The sequence below is a fragment of the Palaemon carinicauda genome, chromosome 1 (assembly GCF_036898095.1).
Source record: "Palaemon carinicauda isolate YSFRI2023 chromosome 1, ASM3689809v2, whole genome shotgun sequence".
Lineage (NCBI taxonomy): Eukaryota > Metazoa > Arthropoda > Malacostraca > Decapoda > Palaemonidae > Palaemon > Palaemon carinicauda.
Genome location: NC_090725.1, coordinates 105,021,239 through 105,039,065, shown reverse-complemented (window position 1 = coordinate 105,039,065; position 17,827 = coordinate 105,021,239). Strand labels below are relative to the sequence as shown.

The 17,827-nt window shown below is 38.3% G+C and overlaps 2 protein-coding genes across 2 annotated transcripts; both read right to left on the bottom strand.

The window, feature by feature from the left end:
* Window positions 1-1,483: 1,483 nt before the first annotated feature.
* Window positions 1,484-5,337, bottom strand: LOC137650519 (pneumococcal serine-rich repeat protein-like). Its single transcript, XM_068383749.1, has 2 exons — window positions 5,287-5,337; window positions 1,484-4,546 (listed from the first exon to the last, which is right to left on the bottom strand). Exons 1-2 carry the CDS (start codon window positions 5,305-5,307, stop codon window positions 1,856-1,858), a joined length of 2,712 nt encoding a protein of 903 aa, XP_068239850.1. The 5' UTR covers window positions 5,308-5,337; the 3' UTR covers window positions 1,484-1,855.
* Window positions 5,338-12,157: 6,820 nt separating this feature from the next.
* On the bottom strand, window positions 12,158-15,490 carry LOC137642746 (streptococcal hemagglutinin-like). Its single transcript, XM_068375588.1, is given in 3 exon segments — window positions 12,158-13,064; window positions 13,067-14,560; window positions 15,456-15,490. Coding segments are annotated over 3 exon segments (2,016 nt in total). The 5' UTR covers window positions 15,477-15,490; the 3' UTR covers window positions 12,158-12,563.
* Window positions 15,491-17,827: the final 2,337 nt, after the last annotated feature.

Sequence of the window (17,827 nt, the reverse complement as noted above, 5' to 3'; positions counted from 1 at the left end):
GTGTATGACCAAATGCAGTTTCTAGAAACACTTCCATATGTTATATATTGATAAGGAAATATCAATAGTAGATCTTCTGTGGCACCTCCCAACATCAGGCCTACCAACATGTTGGACGTCAGACACTAATATTTCAGTAACTTTTGTACTGTGGTCCAAAGTGTTTTACACAAATTGTGCTCTGGTACTGTTTAGATCCAGTGTACAATCCCAAGGCAAGGAGTTGAACACCTTTAGTTTGCCTACTTATGTATGAGTCAGTGGTGAGAGATATTAGCTTGTGCTGAAAGAAGGTAAATCCAAAAGTGTAGTTTATGACTCGTAGACTATCAGTCTTATCTGAGTGGGGTGTATACTCGGCTTACCCCGTCATGTGTAGATGAATAGGTGTTTTGATATCTTGAGGGTTACGAGGTGCCAAAGAACTGTCGGTCAAAGTTTTATCAAAGTTTTACTCCAGAGAAACAAAATGGCACAACTGATATTCCAACAAGAGTGCATGCTAGTGGCAGCTGTGACACAGGCAAACAGCTGTAGTGGGTGTAATTACAATTGTGCTTGTGTGATTATGTTTCCATTCCATGCTTTCACCCACTCTTATTATTTGCAAATTGTTAATGAAGTGCCCATGGAGGTTTGCATCTTCCTTATTTTTTTGTGAAGGTCCCCTGGTATAATTTGCTTTGCTGTTGACGGTCTTGTCTGATGGTGGGTCAAAGGAAACGGGTTTCTCTGGTGTTTAGATTGTATACTAACTTTTATCTTTTTGTCAATGTAAGGGATTGTCGTAGTGGTTGTGGACGCATACAGTGTCTGCAACTATGATATCTTTTACCATTATAGGATATTATTTTTTTCTAAATTTTTCTTAAAAAATATATACCATCTTATAAGATTTTAGTTATCCTTTTATAGCTTGACCCACTGTAGGTTCATCATCCATGCAATAGAATAGTGATATCCATATTTTTTTTTTTTTTACTCATTTATTATAGTTTTAAAAAGTACTGGAAAATGCTCATATAGAAAAATTCATATGAGGATCATTGCTTTTTGGGTTTCCTTGTCAGATACACAAGAGGTGTTACCCATGATTAAATATGTTCCAACAGGATCATATATTTAGCTGGGGGTTAGCGGGATCTAGGTCGTAACCCGATAGTAAGTCTGGGTGCTATAATCACCTGTAACCAGCTAATTGCTACAAAAATAATGCAGTAACCAAGGATACATTTGAGACTGATATTTGTCTGTATGTTCTTAAAATGAGTATGGACACTCTAGTCCATTCTAATGAGAGTAATATTTTAACTTGTAGAATGTTAAATGTAAACAATTGTGAAAACATAATTAACCTCCAGATTAGGGAAAAGCAGAATAGTATTTGTATTGAATATATTGATGAAATAAAATTCGTATTAAGGTTCTCCTTTTATTCTCGTTTATATAAAAACATAAATGGAACATCTTTACAAGGCACAGAGGAAACGACTGTGTAAACGAACACATTTTATTTGAAGAAAGAAATAGTTCATGAGTTTTTTTTTTATTTTTTGTTAGTTGCTTTCTTTTTATGAACATTTTTTTTCACTTTGCTTGTCGCTGGATTACATTTTGTGAGAAATTGTGATAACTATGTACAACACTACTGAGAGGAAGCTCTCAAGACGTGCATAGTCCTTAAGGGGTCCAAAGTCATTGATAAAGTTGTGATAAAAATGATAGAAGACATTTGATTTTGAATTTGATTTAGAACAAAATTTAAAATGATATCAAAGAGAATATTTCTGTAATGGGTGAAGTTTAAAGATAACTAGAAATAAGAGCAATCGAACTGAATAGAAATATTTTAACATTAGCGACGAAGTGCAGTGAAGACGTAGCCATATTTATCCCTGTTCACGGCGTCGTACTGATGAAGGAGAACGTCGCCAACCACGCGACTTGAGTGACCTGCTGACAGCGATGATCTCTGTGGTGATGATGGGCTTGCAGGTCTAACTGGTGAGGTTGCAGCAGGGGATGGTGCTGCATATGCTGTAACAGCAGTAGCCGCAGGAGCTGCAGTCCTAGAAGGGGAAGCAGCAGAAGTTTGTGCAGCACTAGCAGGACTGGGTGAAGGGTATCCTTCTGGTAGGAAACCAGTTTCTCGACCAGCTACAAACTTAACTGTGTGTTCATTTCCTTCTTCATCCAAGTAAGTGTATGAACCAACTACATTTCCTTCAGCATCAGCTTCTTCATTTCGAGAGTAACTGTCAGAAGCAAAAGAGAAGGAATATGAAGCATCAGCAGGAGCTGCTGATGCATCACTGGTACCACTTGCCTTCAAAAGAGGGACTGCTCCACTAGCAGTACTAAGTCCTGCAAGGGCATTGGCCTCAGCTTCAGAAAGAACTGGCAGGATTCGTCCGGTAGGAATTCCACTTTCAGCTCCAGGAACAGGAGGTCCAACAGGGAGAGAGTCTCCTTCAGCTATGTATCCAGTCTCAGAACCAGCTATGTAGTCGATTTTCCTGTTGATTCCATCATCAGCCACAAATGAATAGTGTCCAGTAACAGAATTGTGAGCATCAGCAGATTCTGAGCGAGAACTGCTGTCGGTTTCGTAAGAAAAACTGTAGCTTCCATCATCTGCAGCAGAACTTCTTACTTGGGCTACCTGTGCAGGAGCCACAGCACTTATTGATGCTGGAGCCTTTGCTGGTGAAAGAGAACTAGGAGCTGAGTATGCTGTTACACTGGTGACAGGTTTTTTTCCATCAACTCCTGTTACAGAAGTAGCATCAGGAGCTACTGGAAGATGATCTCCAGTAGCAATAAAACCAGTATCCGATCCTGCTACGTAATTGACTGTGAGTCTGTGACCCTCAGGGGGTACAAAGCTATAAGAGCCCTGAACATTGAGGTCAGCATCAGCACTTTCAGAACGTGCACTGTCACCTGCATCATAATTGAAAGAATAGGAGGCATCAGAAGTACGAGCACCAGCAGTCTTGGTAAGAGAAGCGGTACCAGTATAAGCATCAGCAGATGATCCTTTTTGTGGTGCTCCACGCAGAGAGCTAGATCCAGAAGTGGCAGCAGCTAAAGCATTTGCTTCCTCCTCTGAGAGAATAGGAAATATTCTCCCAGTGGGAATACCAGACTCTGCTCCAGGGACTGGAGGACCAACGGGTAAAGAATCTCCTTCAGCAATGTAGCCAGTCTCTGCATTAGCAGTGTATTTGATTGCTCTATTAATTCCATCATCAGCAACAAAAGAATATTGTCCATCAACAGAGTTCTGAGCATTAGCAGATTCTGAACGAGAGCTGCTTGACGTCTCATAAGCAAAATTATAGCTGCCATCATCACTCGCAGAGCTTCTTACCTGAGCCACTTCGACAGGAGTTTGTGCTGCAATGATATTTTGAGCTGTTACGGTTGGAGCAGGATTAGAAGAGTAAACATTTACTGCTGGTAAAGGGACTACTCCACTAGCTCTAGAACCAAAATCAGCATCAGGAGCTACTGGAAGGTGTTCTCCTGTAGCAACAAATCCAGTAGCTGATCCCGCAACATAATTGACAGTAAGCCTGTGTCCCTCTGGAGGAACAAAGCTGTAAGTTCCTTCAACATTCAAGTCAGCATCGGCATTTTCAGATCGGGCACTATCTCCTGCGTCATAACTGAAGGAATAAGAGGCGTCTCTTGATCCAGTGGTTGTTGACTTAGTACCAGCAACAGTTTTGAATGCTGGAGATTGTGCAGCTGAGGAGGTGGCTGATGCAGAAGGTGCTGAATGTGTTTGAGGAGCAGTATAGGATGTAGAGGATGTGGCTGCAGCCAGGGCATTAGCTTCATCTTCTGTAAGAATGGGAAGAATCCTTCCGGTAGGAATTCCACTCTCAGCTCCAGGGACTGCAGGCCCAATAGGAAGTGAATCTCCTTCAGCAATATAACCAGTGTCCGATCCTGCAATGTAATTGATTGCACGATTGACTCCATCATCCGCAACAAAAGAGTACTGTCCTGTTACCGAGTTACGAGAATCGGCAGATTCTGAGCGGGAGCTGCTAGAGGTATCATATCCGAAGCTATAACTTCCATCGCCTCCAGCAGAACTTCTAATTTCTGCAAATTCTAGTGGAACAACAGCTGCTGGAGCAGCAGCAGGTGATGGAGATGGAGCACTGTATGGAATAACAGGACTACCAGTTGCTGCAGTAGATGCTCCTCTCACTTTTGCTCCAAAATCACTGTCAGGTCCCACAGGCAGGTGTCCTCCGCGAGGGAGGAATCCTCGTTCGTCAGCTGTGTATTCAAGCTTAATATCAGCTCCTGTAGCGTCTTTGTAACCGAATGCTCCAGAGACTTCTCCAGGAGCCTGTGCCATTGACTGTTCATAAAGGCCGTCTCCTGAATCGTAACCATATTTGAAGGTGCCGTCGGAGTGTAGTACATAATACTGGGAGCGAGATCCCAGTCCCACAGTGGGGATTTTGTACTCGGCATCTGGCTGTGGAAAACTCAGGGTGCTAACCACCGCCAAGGACAACACCACCTGCAGGAAAGGAAAAGCATCACTTTGTTAGAGCCAATGATTATAACCTTTAATTTCAACATAGATATTGTCATAAAGAATTCAGAGCATCCTATCATATCAGTGGACTTGTTGCACATAACACACTATTTTATATGAAATGGGATTAAGAATACGGATATCCCTCACACAGTGAGAGTTATATGTATGTATGAGTGTGTGTATGTGATATATTTCTTTCTAAAAGCCCGAAGTTTGTGTAAGTTTCACCTCGAGGCAGAAATGTATTGCAGAGCAGAGCGAGAGAGATGTGTCAACGAAGACAGTAAAGAAGTAAGTGTGTTAAATTCAATGGTGGGATTAGTTTTCTAAAGAAGATTTCTATTTGCTGAAATGATATTTGGATTTTTTTTTTACAAACAACTGGAAATCAATATATGATTGGTAAATTATTACCTTTATTATTCACAATTTTCAGTTACGATTATGGGACAAGAAAGAAAATTGTTATTTGGCTGAAGAAGAATAATACTGTAAATGAGAGAGTAAACGTTTAACCAGAATACGAGAGTTTACCATAAACTCCACTATTTCTTTGAAGTTTTTTGACATTCACAAGACCACTTTTATAATCACTTGGTTGTTTTCAAAATCCATTTTAGTAAATTGATGTCTTAAGTTTAACAAATCAGATGAGAGAGAGAGAGAGAGAGAGAGAGAGAGAGAGAGAGAGAGAGAGAGAGAGAGAGAGATCTACTTACTAAGCTAATCCACGTCGCCATGTCTGTGGCGGATCTGGGCCGAGATGTAAGTGTACCGAGATCTGATTTACTTTAGCCTTTTATACCTGTCCTGGTCGCGTTTATTCGTTCGTTTGTCGTGTGTTCGTTCACTTGGCATTGAAGATGACCATCGTAAGCAAGTTCTCTTGCAATTCTGGAATGAGATCAGGGAGGGGACGGGCCCTCAGGGTGGGTGGGGGTTAGGTCGTTAAGTCGAGTTATTCAAGGAGATACCCAATTACTCTTTGTTTCAGTTCTTCTAGTTGTAATATATGTATATATAAGTATGTTTATTTAATTAGTGTTTGCATATATGTGATTGAGAAAAGAGATCTTAGCTTCTACCAATGGTCCCTAGATGGAATCACTTTCCACATGAGAGAATTAATTACACTATATTTACTTTATCCTTTAATGTGGTTCTGTACCGAGACCCAAATATTATTGGACCCGACCATTTCATTATCCAAAACACAAAATGGCTGAACTTTTCAGTAATCTTATTTTTGAAAAAATAGGTGGTTTAGCTGTCTCTCTCTCTCTCTCTCTCTCTCTCTCTCTCTCTCTCTCTCTCTCTCTCCAGTTTTGAAATTATATAAGTAATTCTGGAAAAAGATGTCTTAAGGTCAATAAAATGTGATTGTGAATTTTAAAGAGCATCTTGGATAGTTCAAATCTCGGTTGGGTGTTTTAAATTTAACAGAAGAAACTAAACAGGGTAATTGAAAGGGAAGTCTCTTGCAAATTAAGGAAATTGAAAATGATAAGAAGTGCTATAAGATATATGGGCTAGTCTTGAATTCTTCCCTGCAGTAGCAAAATATGTTCAAAAAAGAAAAAAGTTCTTTCCTGACAAATACCTGACTCAATAAAGAAAGCTCAGACAATTGCATAGATAGCATATCAGTCCCTTATCGAAGATTATCAATTTATATTTGTGATTATAAACATAATAATATCCAAGTGATTAATTAGAACTGAAGAGTCTAAGAAGAGCGAGACTAACAGCTCAACCTTCCAACATCTTCTGAACAAAAATTTCTTGTGAATATATGAATGTATGAGAACAGCCTGAGAAATAATCAACATGTTGCTTAGTATCACGCGGGAATGTTCCTTGTGTTCTTTGAAAACAATATTCAAAACCAGTCCCAGCTCCATAAACATGATGTTAAAATTACAAGAAAACAAATTGACAGATTTTGACGAAATTTCCACCACATATAAATCTTAGACCAAGGGCGACTCCTTTAACATTTGGTGTTCCGGATCCTGATATTAGATCCTGATTTTAATTTTTTTCTTTTTGTGTTAACGTAAAAAATCTCACATTGCTCTTGTCTGAGTTATTTTTTTGTGAATGAAGATAGATAGCAGAATTTCGTTGGCTGTACCTGATTATTGCCATTTATATTGAATTATTCTCTGTGAAGTCGATTCACACGTACTTTTCAAATAGAACTTATCGCGAACGAAGCTTGTGATTTTGCATAGGTTGGTATCTTTGGGATCCGAGTTTTGTAACTGGAGCTTTTTCAATGGTATTGGTATAGTTGAATCAAAGAATTAGCACATCCAAGTGTCTGGCTTAACTTTTTAATGTTTCCTTAACACCAACGCCTCCATAACACAGGAAGATTCCCTATACTCCTTTGAGGCAATTTAACCACTTAGATCGTATATCGCTGAAGGCTACATGGTAATGGGGTAGCATTTTGGTAATATCAAGGGAGCAGGTTACAAGCAACAAATGTTGGTTTAAAGGTCGCTCATGAATGGCAAAAGCAAGGCACAGAGACAATGTCCTAGAGACTGACCATATATGCAGTACATATTATCAGTGCCCAAGGCCCGCTTCTCCCAAGCTAGATTCTGGGAGTGCCAGGATATGACAATAGGCTCCCTCAAACCGCACATCCTTAGCTCACAAGGGTGTTAAGTATGCAGACACTATAGGAACCTAGCAAACTTGAGCCGGTCTCAAACCACAGTCCAGTAGATCAGCAGGAGGGGAGCTTCCAGTAGGCTAGCGCAACTCTTGGTTTAGCAAGAGCGAATTTCATGTGTATGCCATTGCTGTTTCTGTTTTGGAAAAGGGGTAATCAATAAGCCAAATGGAATCACACATTTGTAATTATCCAGTAGTCTTCAAGATTACGCATTGCCATTGCCGTAAGGAACTCTGCACTCTTCCATAGATTTTCAATCCAGAATAGATAGAAAAGAACACTGGGTTCTTGATGTAATTTTAAGCTGTTTTAGTAAAAATAGAATTTTACTGCTTCAGTGAACAGATAGATAATTACATGCTTTTAGTAACTAAAGCAGTATTTGCAACACAAAGATAATTGTGTTTTAAATTGTAAATGACATTTCATTCTTAAGTAACCTTTCATCAGATAGCTTATGTGTAGATTCTTATGGCTAAGACTTAGAGTACTTGGACTTTGTTACGTGTTTACTAAAGTGTGTTTATTTCACGGTTCTTAATCTTTGAATATCTGAATTTCTCAGAATCCATTTTAGTGTTCAAAAATATAAATAGATTTAGGCTTATATAGAATTGGGTTACTTTCTCCAAGTAGGAAAACTGCAAAGAAGTCTCCTTTTTGTAAATGTTGTGACTTGTAACAGCCCCAAGCGAGTATGAGTACCTTTGGTTCCAATCAGTATTGTCTGCTTAATATACAGAAGATAGTTCAAGAAATGTCAATATGCATCAAAGGAAGCTAAGAAATTATATTCCATCTCAAAATATAGCTCTTAATATTACCATTGGTTGGTTGTAGAGCTTGCCGTATTATGTTCTAACGTTCTTGAAGTCAATAGTGTGTGAATTTGTGGCATTAAAACTAATGATATCAAAAAGGGCACTTATATAATAGTTCCTCAATGGTTGCGTGTGTCAGGCAAAAGACATCATAGCATCAGTAATGGTTTGAAAACACTGATTTCTCAGCTGGATAGGATCAAAATGAACATCGGCTGAGGCCTTTAAATGTTGTCACCTGACTTTTTACTCTCAGTAGCTTTGTTCTTTCCAGTTTGGACATAGACCACAACTCCATAGGCATGTTAGTTAAACTTATGCATGATGCATACCCAGATTTTTTGTTGAGACATTCCAGTTCCATTTCAGAATTGGATTATCTGTGTACATATTGTAACTGTGACTCCCATCAGTTGAATGGTGTACTATCCAGGGAGTATTTCAACCCAGCTTCAGTGTGATGACTGTAGAACCAATGTATCTGTCCTTGAGATTTCATCTTCTAAGAAGATGGTACAACCTCTAAGGCTTTCTAGCCTTTAGATCAACAATAACCTTGATATAGTGCAGCAGGTTATACAAACTCTTACTTTTTGGTGAATTATATGATGTGGTTGTTCTGTAATTTACCACAACAGATCATTTGAGTTTAGACCCGTCATCCCAACTCGATGCCTATTTTGAGATGAGATGACACATGCAAGTTATTCAGAGCCAAGAACCCTGTCAACTTGTAAGTAATACCATAAAAATCTCTCATGTTGTTATAATTTGCCCAATTAATAAAATTAATAAAAACATGTTAAGTTAAATTAGTTATTAGCAATTCGGATTCATTAGAAAATCTAATCAGGACAAAAATCGGTTTGAAATTTGGACAAGATACCTTGCAAATTGTTTGGAGATTCTCCAAATGCAGTACAAACTAGAGGGGCACTCAGTAGAGCGCAGACCTCCGCCGCGGCAGCTCATTTCTCGACCTTTCGCTGGAAGTTGACATTGACCTTGACCTTAACATGTATTAATTGGGGTGGATTTTCATGCACTCAAATATGAACCAAGTTTGAAGTGTCTCTGACAAAGATGTCCAAACTTATGGCTGATTATGTGAATTGGACATTTTGCTTGAGTGTGACCTTGACCTTTGACCTTGACCTTCCTAAATTTAACAATTTCTATATTTACATGATAGATAATCCATATAGGTTTTATTGCTGTAAGATTAAAATTATGACCAGGAAGCTGTCCAAAAACAAATGGACAAACACACGAAAAGGGAGTTAAAACCTAACCTACATCCAACTTCGTTGGCTGAGGTAATAAAATCTGAAAGGTATTTAAATCAACATACTTAAATTCTTCGAGTTGATGATTTTAGTTTGTTTACTTAATTCTTTGTTTGTTTCCTCATTCTGAAGTTGTTAGAAGAACATAAGGATTTCTATGGACTATTGGAGTTAACGTTCAACTCAAACATATAATTAATATTGTGATTTTACTGAGGCACTTTACGAATAAGCTGATTATTATTATTATTATTATTATTATTATTATTATTATTATTATTATTATTATTATTATAGTTGTGATGCTGACCGAAGTTGCAATGGTAATTATGGAAGCAAAATGCATCAAACTCAAAACCACAATTGGGAAGGTTTTTGCATTGAAGATGATATAGAAGAAAAAAAGAATTAATATCCAATAGAGCCAGTAACCTATGAAAGGATTCACCTTGATGGTGTCTAAGTGTTATACTTGAAGTTTAGTCTGTAAGTCTAGGAATCTCTCAACAAGAAAAGTTCGAGAAGGTGAACAGGAAAGTAGGAATAGACAACTTGGACGGGATTTAAAGTAAGAGGTTGAGAGCAGTACAGCTATGGCCAATAGAACTAGAGCTCGGAAGAACTTTAGGAGCTGTCTGCTTCGTGGGTGAAAAGTGCTCATGGAGTAGAACTCTTTGCTTTCCTTGAAGAGCCATCCTGTGTTCAATGGAAGCAATTTCATTGACTACTTTCTAATGAACCACTTAAGAAGTCTTGCTCTTCTTTTGTCAGCTTGTGTTCAGGTGTCTGGTCTGATCCAAGAAAACTCTTTAAATCTGTTTATCAAATTGTTTTGTAACTATAAGGAAAACACTGACTGTGTGTGATTGTAAACAACAGATTTACGTATTATCCAGCTAGTGTTTGAATGCCTTGAGAAATGATGATGTAAAAGGATGTGGAGACATTAAATTCTGTTCTTATGGACGTAATATTCTGTCCCATGACACCCTAAGTTTATCTTCTTGTGTATAGGACCGTGGTGAGAGAGGCCAACCCGGGCTAGAAGACAGCAAACTAATCGTTGAGTTTGACTCGTAGACTATTAGTCTAATCTATATATATATATATATATATATATATATATATATATATATATATATATATATATATATATATATATATATATATATATACATTATTATTATTATTATATTATTATTATCACTTGCCAAGATACAACCTTAGTTGGAAAAGCAGGATGCTATAAACCCAGGGGCCCCAACAAGGAAAATAGTCTAGTGAGGAAAGGAAACAAGGAAAAATAAAAATTTTAAGAACAGTAACAACATTAAAGTAAATATTTCCTATATAAACTATAAAAACTTTCACAAAACAAGAGGAAGAGAAATGAAATAGAATAGTTTGCCCGAGTGTACCCTCAAGCAAGAGAACTCTAACCCAAGACAGTGGAGGCCATGGTACAGAGGCTATGGCACTACCCAAGACTAGAGAATTATGGTTTGATTTTGGAGTGTCCTTCTCCTAGAAGAGCTGCTTATCATATCTAAAGGTAAGGACCCTTTATTTCAAAATTGCAAATAATAATATATAGAATGGTTTTAACTCCCTTTCATTTCATCTTTGCGCCATACTTATTTTCTTACAAATAAATTTCAAGGTTTTTTTTTTTTTTCTCAAAACGAGACAAGAAACGTTGGAGCCTTGAGGGGCTTTAAAATGCCATAAGATAAGTTTGGTTATCATTTTAGTCTCCTAGTTGTGTTGTACTTACAGTTGTATATAGAATTTAGTTTTATTTTTGTTTATAATTTTTCATTGATAACTTATCACTTTGTGCCTTCACTTCTGAAAGTCTCCAAGATCTGATATCCTTTCCGTTTACATATAGCATTGGAAGGATGTGAGACAGCCTTCAATGGAGGATGGCGGATCAGAAAAGGATTTTCCCTTCTCTTTTCTCTTATTCTTGACTGATTTGACGAAGGAAACCTGAATCCTCTTAGGAAAAAAGGGAAATATAAGAGAGGAATCTTGTCCTCGATCCCCTGGTCAATCCTTAGATAATGGGAGACTAACTCCATCCAGATACATTACTGGTTCATCTAATGGAGCAGAGAATGTCTGAATCTTGCAATGTTGCCATGAGCCATCTCTTTCAAAACTTTATGGATAAAATTTTCTAGTCTAATTTTTCAATAATATATTTATTATAAAGTCTGTTGCAATAGAGACAGTTTTCTTATGCTTTGAAAGATTCAATTATCTTATAACTTTTAATCTTAGAGTCAAGTTGTTGATGTCAATGCAATGATTTCTTCTAGACTTCATGACAGAAGTATCAAACACACATCTACTGGAGCAGAATTTGTTTGACTTGAAATTCTCCCTTTTCAATGTAGCTTTTAAGCCATTTCTTTCATAACTTTAGGGGAAAGTTAGCTTTTTTTTCATAACATATTGTTAACATATTGCCATAGAGACGGATTTCTTATACTCTGAAGGGTTCAATTATCTTAAAACTTTTAATCTTAGTGTCAAGTTGGTGATGACGCATGACTTATTCTAGACAGAAGTAACAAAAACGTCTTGAACAGGAATTTATAGAAGATTATGGACTCTTTAGTCCATTGTTATGAGAATAAGGTTTTAACTTGTAGAATGTTAAATGTAAACAATTGTGAAAATATAATTAACCTTCAGATTAGTGAAGAGCAGAATCATAGTTGTATTGAATATATTGATGAAATAAAATTCGTATTAAGGTTTTCCTTTTATTCTCGTTTATATAAAACATAAATGGAACATCTTTACAAGGCACAGAGGAAACGACTGTGTAAACGAACGCATTTTATTTGAAGAAAAAAATAGTTCATGATTTTTATTTTTTTTTATTTTTTGTTAGTTGCTTTTTTTATGAATTTTTTTTTCACGTTGCTTGTCGCTGGATTACATTCCGTAAGGAATTGTGATAATTATATACAACACTACTGAGAGGAAGCTCTCAAGACGTGCATAGTCCTTAAGGGGTCCAAAGTCATTGATAAAGTTATGGCAAGAATGGTAGAAGAAGACATTTGATTTTGAATTTGATTTAGAATAAAATTTAAAAGGATATCAAAGAGAATATTTTTGTAATGTGTGAAGTTTAAAGATAGTAAGAAATAAGAGCAATGGAACGGAATAGAAATATTTTAACATTAGCGACGAAGTGCAGTGAAGACGTAGCCATATTTATCCCTGTTCACGGCGTCGTACTGGTGAAGGAGAACGTCGCCAACCACGCGACTTGAGTGACCTGCTGACAGCGATGATCTCTGTGGTGATGATGGGCTTGCAGGTCTAGCTGGTGAGGTTGCAGCAGGGGATGGTGCTGAATATGCTCTTACACTGGTGACAGATTTTTTTCCATCAACTCCAGTTACAGAAGTAGCATCAGGAGCTACGGGAAGATGATCTCCAGTAGCAATAAAGCCAGTATCCGATCCTGCTACGTAATTGACTGTGAGTCTGTGACCCTCAGGGGGTACAAAGCTATAAGAGCCCTGAACATTGAGGTCAGCATCAGCACTTTCATATCGTGCACTGTCACCTGCATCATAATTGAAAGAATAGGAGGCATCAGAAGTACGAGCACCAGCAGTCTTGGTAAGAGAAGTTGTACCAGTATAAGCAACTGCAGATGATGCTGTTTGTGGTGCTGCACAGCAGAGCTAGATCCAGAAGTGGATGCAGCTAAAGCATTTGCTTCCTCCTCTGAGAGAATAGGCAATATTCTTCCAGTGGGAATGCCAGACTCTGCTCCAGGGACTGGAGGACCAACGGGTAAAGAATCTCCTTCAGCAATATAGCCAGTCTCTGCATTAGCAGTATATTTGATTGCTCTATTAATTCCGTCATCAGCAACGAAAGAATATTGTCCTTCAACAGAGTTCTGAGCATTAGCAGATTCTGAACGAGAGCTGCTTGACGTCTCATAAGCAAAATTATAGCTGCCATCATCACCAGCAGAGCTTCTTACCTGAGCCACTTCGACTGGAGTTTGTGCAGCAATGGTATTTTGAGCTGTTACTGTTGGAGCAGGATTAGGAGAAGAGTAAACATTTACTGCTGGTGAAGGGACTACTCCGCTAGCTCTAGAACCAAAATCAGCATCAGGAGCTACAGGAAGGTGTTCTCCTGTAGCAACAAATCCAGTAGCTGATCCCGCAACATAATTGACAGTAAGCCTGTGTCCCTCTGGAGGAACAAAGCTGTAAGTTCCTTCAACATTCAAGTCAGCATCGGCTTTTTCAGATCGGGCACTATCTCCTGCGTCATAACTGAAGGAATAAGAGGCGTCTCTTGATCCAGTGGCTGTTGACTTAGTACCAGCAACAGTTTTGAATGCTGGAGATTGTGCAGCTGAGGAGGTGGATGATACTGAAGGTGCGGAATGTTTTTGTGGAGCAGAATAGGATGTAGAGGATGTGGCTGCAGCCAGGGCATTAGCTTCATCTTCTGTGAGAATGGGAAGAATCCTTCCAGTAGGAATTCCACTCTCAGCTCCAGGGACGGCAGGCCCAATAGGAAGTGAATCTCCTTCAGCAATATAACCAGTGTCCGATCCTGCAATGTAATTAATTGCACGATTGACTCCATCATCCGCAACAAAAGAGTACTGTCCTGTTACCGAGTTACGAGAATCGGCAGATTCTGAGCGGGAGCTGCTAGAGGTATCATATCCGAAGCTATAACTTCCATCGTCTCCTGCAGAACTTCGAATTTCTGCAAATTCTAGTGGAACAACAGGAGCTGGAGCAGCAGCAGGTGATGGTGATGGAGCACTGTATGGAATAACAGGACTACCAGTTGCTGCAGTAGATGCTCCTCTTACTTTTGCTCCAAAATCACTGTCAGGTCCCACAGGCAGGTGTCCTCCGCGAGGGAGGAATCCTCGTTCGTCAGCTGTGTATTCAAGCTTGATATCAGCTCCTGTAGCGTCTTTGTAACCGAATGCTCCAGAGACTTCTCCAGGAGCCTGTGCCATTGACTGTTCATAAAGGCCGTCTCCTGAATCGTAGCCATATTTGAAGGTGCCATCAGAGTGTAGTACATAATACTGGGAGCGAGATCCCAGTCCCACAGTGGGGATTTTGTACTCGGCATCTGGCTGTGGAAAACTCAGGGTGCTAACCACCGCCAAGGACAACACCACCTGCAGGAAAAGAAAAGCATCAATTTGTTAGAGGCAATGATTATTGACCTTCAATTTAAGCATATATATTGTCATGAAGAATTCAGTGCATCCTGTTATATTGGTGGACATGTTGCACATAGCACACTATTTTGTAAGAAATGGGATTAAAAATGCGTATATCCTCACACATTGAGAGGTATATGTATGTATGAGTGTGTGCATGAGATGTGTGTCTCTCTAAAATTCTCTTTTCGAGGCAGAATTTTGTAGCAGAGGCAAACTAGGGAGGTATATCAACGAGGACAATAAAGAAGCAAGTGAATTCTCTTGGTTGGGTTTGTTGTCCAATTAAGGTTTAATTTGCTGCTTCACGAATTGATAATTTGAATGATAGTTTACAAACTCATGGAAAACAATATCCATTGGGTAAATGATTATTTCTAAGGTTGTTTTTGTATGCCTAATTGTTAATTACAAGTATGAAAACAATTTAGGGAAAAAATGAAATAAATATTGGGGTGAAGAAGACAGAATAGGTGTAAAAACGAGTAAAAAGTAAACCAAATATATTTTATCATAAGTAATATTGTTTGTCAGTGACTATTATCCCTTTGGCACTTCAGTATGTTTAGATGTTTCATTTTTAAGATATTTATTCATTTTTTGATAAGGTATTAACTTTATATCAAGCATACTCCAATTGGCATCAATGATATTATGATGACAGATAATTATCAATCAGTTATTCATTCCAAAGAACGCTTGTATAACTTGTATAACTTGGCGATTATTAATCACTTCCTTTTCGGAAATATTGTCTTAATCACGTTATGTTTGAGAGAGAGAGAGAGAGAGAGAGAGAGAGAGAGAGAGAGAGAGAGAGAGAGAGAGAGAGAGAGAGAGATCTACTTACTAAGCTAATCCACGTTGCCATGTCTGTGGCGGATCTGGGCCGAGATGTAAGTGTACCGAGATCTGATTTACTTTAGCCTTTTATACCTGTCCTGGTCGCGTTTATTCGTTCGTTTGTCCGTGTGTTCGTTCGCTTGGCATTGAAGATGACCATCGTAAGCAAGTTCTCTTGCAATTCTGGAATGAGATCAGGGAGGGGGCTGGTCCTGGGGAGGTCGCTCAGTCAATTAGTGTTTGTTTGTTTGTTGGTATGTGTGTGATTCAGAAGGAAAATGATATCTTAGCTCTTCTACTAATGGTGTCAAGAAGGAATTACTTTATGAATGAGAAAAATATATCGACAGTATATTTACTTTATCCTGTAATATGATATTGTACCGAGACCCAAATATTAATGAACCTGACCAATTCATTATCAAAATAAAAAAAAATCTGGTCCCATTGGTCTATTCCAACTTTCCTGTTCTACTTCTCATACTTTTCTTGTTGAGATATTCCCAGACTTACAGAGTAAAATTCAAGTGTAATACTTGGACACTATTAAGCTGATTCCTTTCTTATTGTAGTGACCTTTCTGGGTCTTTTTTCTTTTTTGTTCTGTGTCAACTTTTACTCAAAAGACCGGGTTTGTTAGGGTCCAGATTTTGTTACTTTTGGCTTCCATAGGTACAATGGCTGCTTAGATCATCACCATTACTATAATGTTAATGATGATAATAATAATAATAATAATAATAATAATAATATAATAAGAATAGTAATAATGATAAAAAGAAGGGACTCGCTATCCCCACTCCTATTCGTAGTTGCTATGATTCCCATGACAAGAGTTCTGGAAAAGGCTGAAGTTGGGTACCAATTGGAGAAAGGAGGCAGCATAATAAACCACTTGGTGTTAATGGATGACAGCAAGCTGTTTAGGAAGGATGCTAAGAAAATATAAACTCCAATCCAGACGTTTTAGATGGTAAGAATGGTATCAGGAGACACCAGGATGAAGTTTGGAATAGAAAAGTTGGCTTTAGTTAGCTTAGAGAAAGAAAAAGTCACAAGTACAGAAGGGATAAACCTACTGGATGGAAATATAATCAAGGATGTAGAGGAAGCAGGCTATAAATATCTTGGGGGTATTAGAAGGAGCAATGCAACACCAAGAGTTGAAGGATAAGATTACAAGAGAATACATGCATAGAGTCAAAGCTATAATGAAGTTAAATCTTATCTCTGGAAAGATGGTAAAGGCTATAAACAGCTGGGCAGTGCCAGTAATCAGGTACAGTTCTGGAATAGTGAAGTTAAATAAGTCAGAGCTATGCAGCTCGTATAGAAAAACCAGGTGATGAACATGTACTAAGTAGTGCACCCACGAGCAAATATTGACAGACTGTATAAACCATGCAGTGAAGGATGAAAAGGACTTATCAGTACTATAGAACATTGTGTCAACATCGAAAGTAGAGCACTGGGGCTGTACCTTATGACCACTGAAGATGAATGGCTGAATAGTGCATGGGAAGAAAACTTGATAAAGGAGGATGAAAATCCAGAGGTGTATAAGGAGAGAACTGGAAAAAGAGATGCATGGACAATTCCTGAGGCAAACTGGAGTATTGGCCAGTAAGGAAACATGGCAGTGGCTACAGAGAGGAGAACTTAGGAAGGAAACTGAAGTGATGATGGTTACAGCCTTCAGTACAAGATATATTGAACGAGCAATAGACAGAACTAACACTTCGTCAAAGGGCAGGAAATGTATGGCAAAGGGAGAAACCATAAACTCTTCATTGGAGCCTCTGTAGAAAATATGAAATACAATGCAGCAACAAATCTTACGAACATCAACCACAACCTGCGTTAGAAAAACTATCAGGCTAAACTTCTCTGGGACAACAGTATAAGGACGTACAGGGTGATACAAACACATCGGCCAGACGTCACTCTGGTCGACAGGACAACGAAAAAGGCATCATTCATAGATGTTGCAGTACCATGGCACCCAAGATAAGTGGAGATAAAAAATAATAAAGTACCAGGACTTACAAATTGAATTGAGAAGGCTACATACTAATGCAGGTAGAGGTGGTACCAATAATCATAAAAGCATTAGGGACCATGCCCAAGTCATTGAAAAGGATATAGCCCCAGGACTTGTGCAGAAGAGCGTGCTACTTGAAATGGCACACGTAGTAAGGAAAGTGACAGATTCTTAAGGAAGGTCAAGGTAACTTGGAACCTGACACTATAAACCACGTCTCTGTAGACTGGGATTCACAAAAAATAATAATGCTCACGAAAATGCCTCATGAAAATCACAAAAATAGTTATATGCTTGAGTTGAACATTAACTATAATAAGCCTTGGAAATGTCTGAAT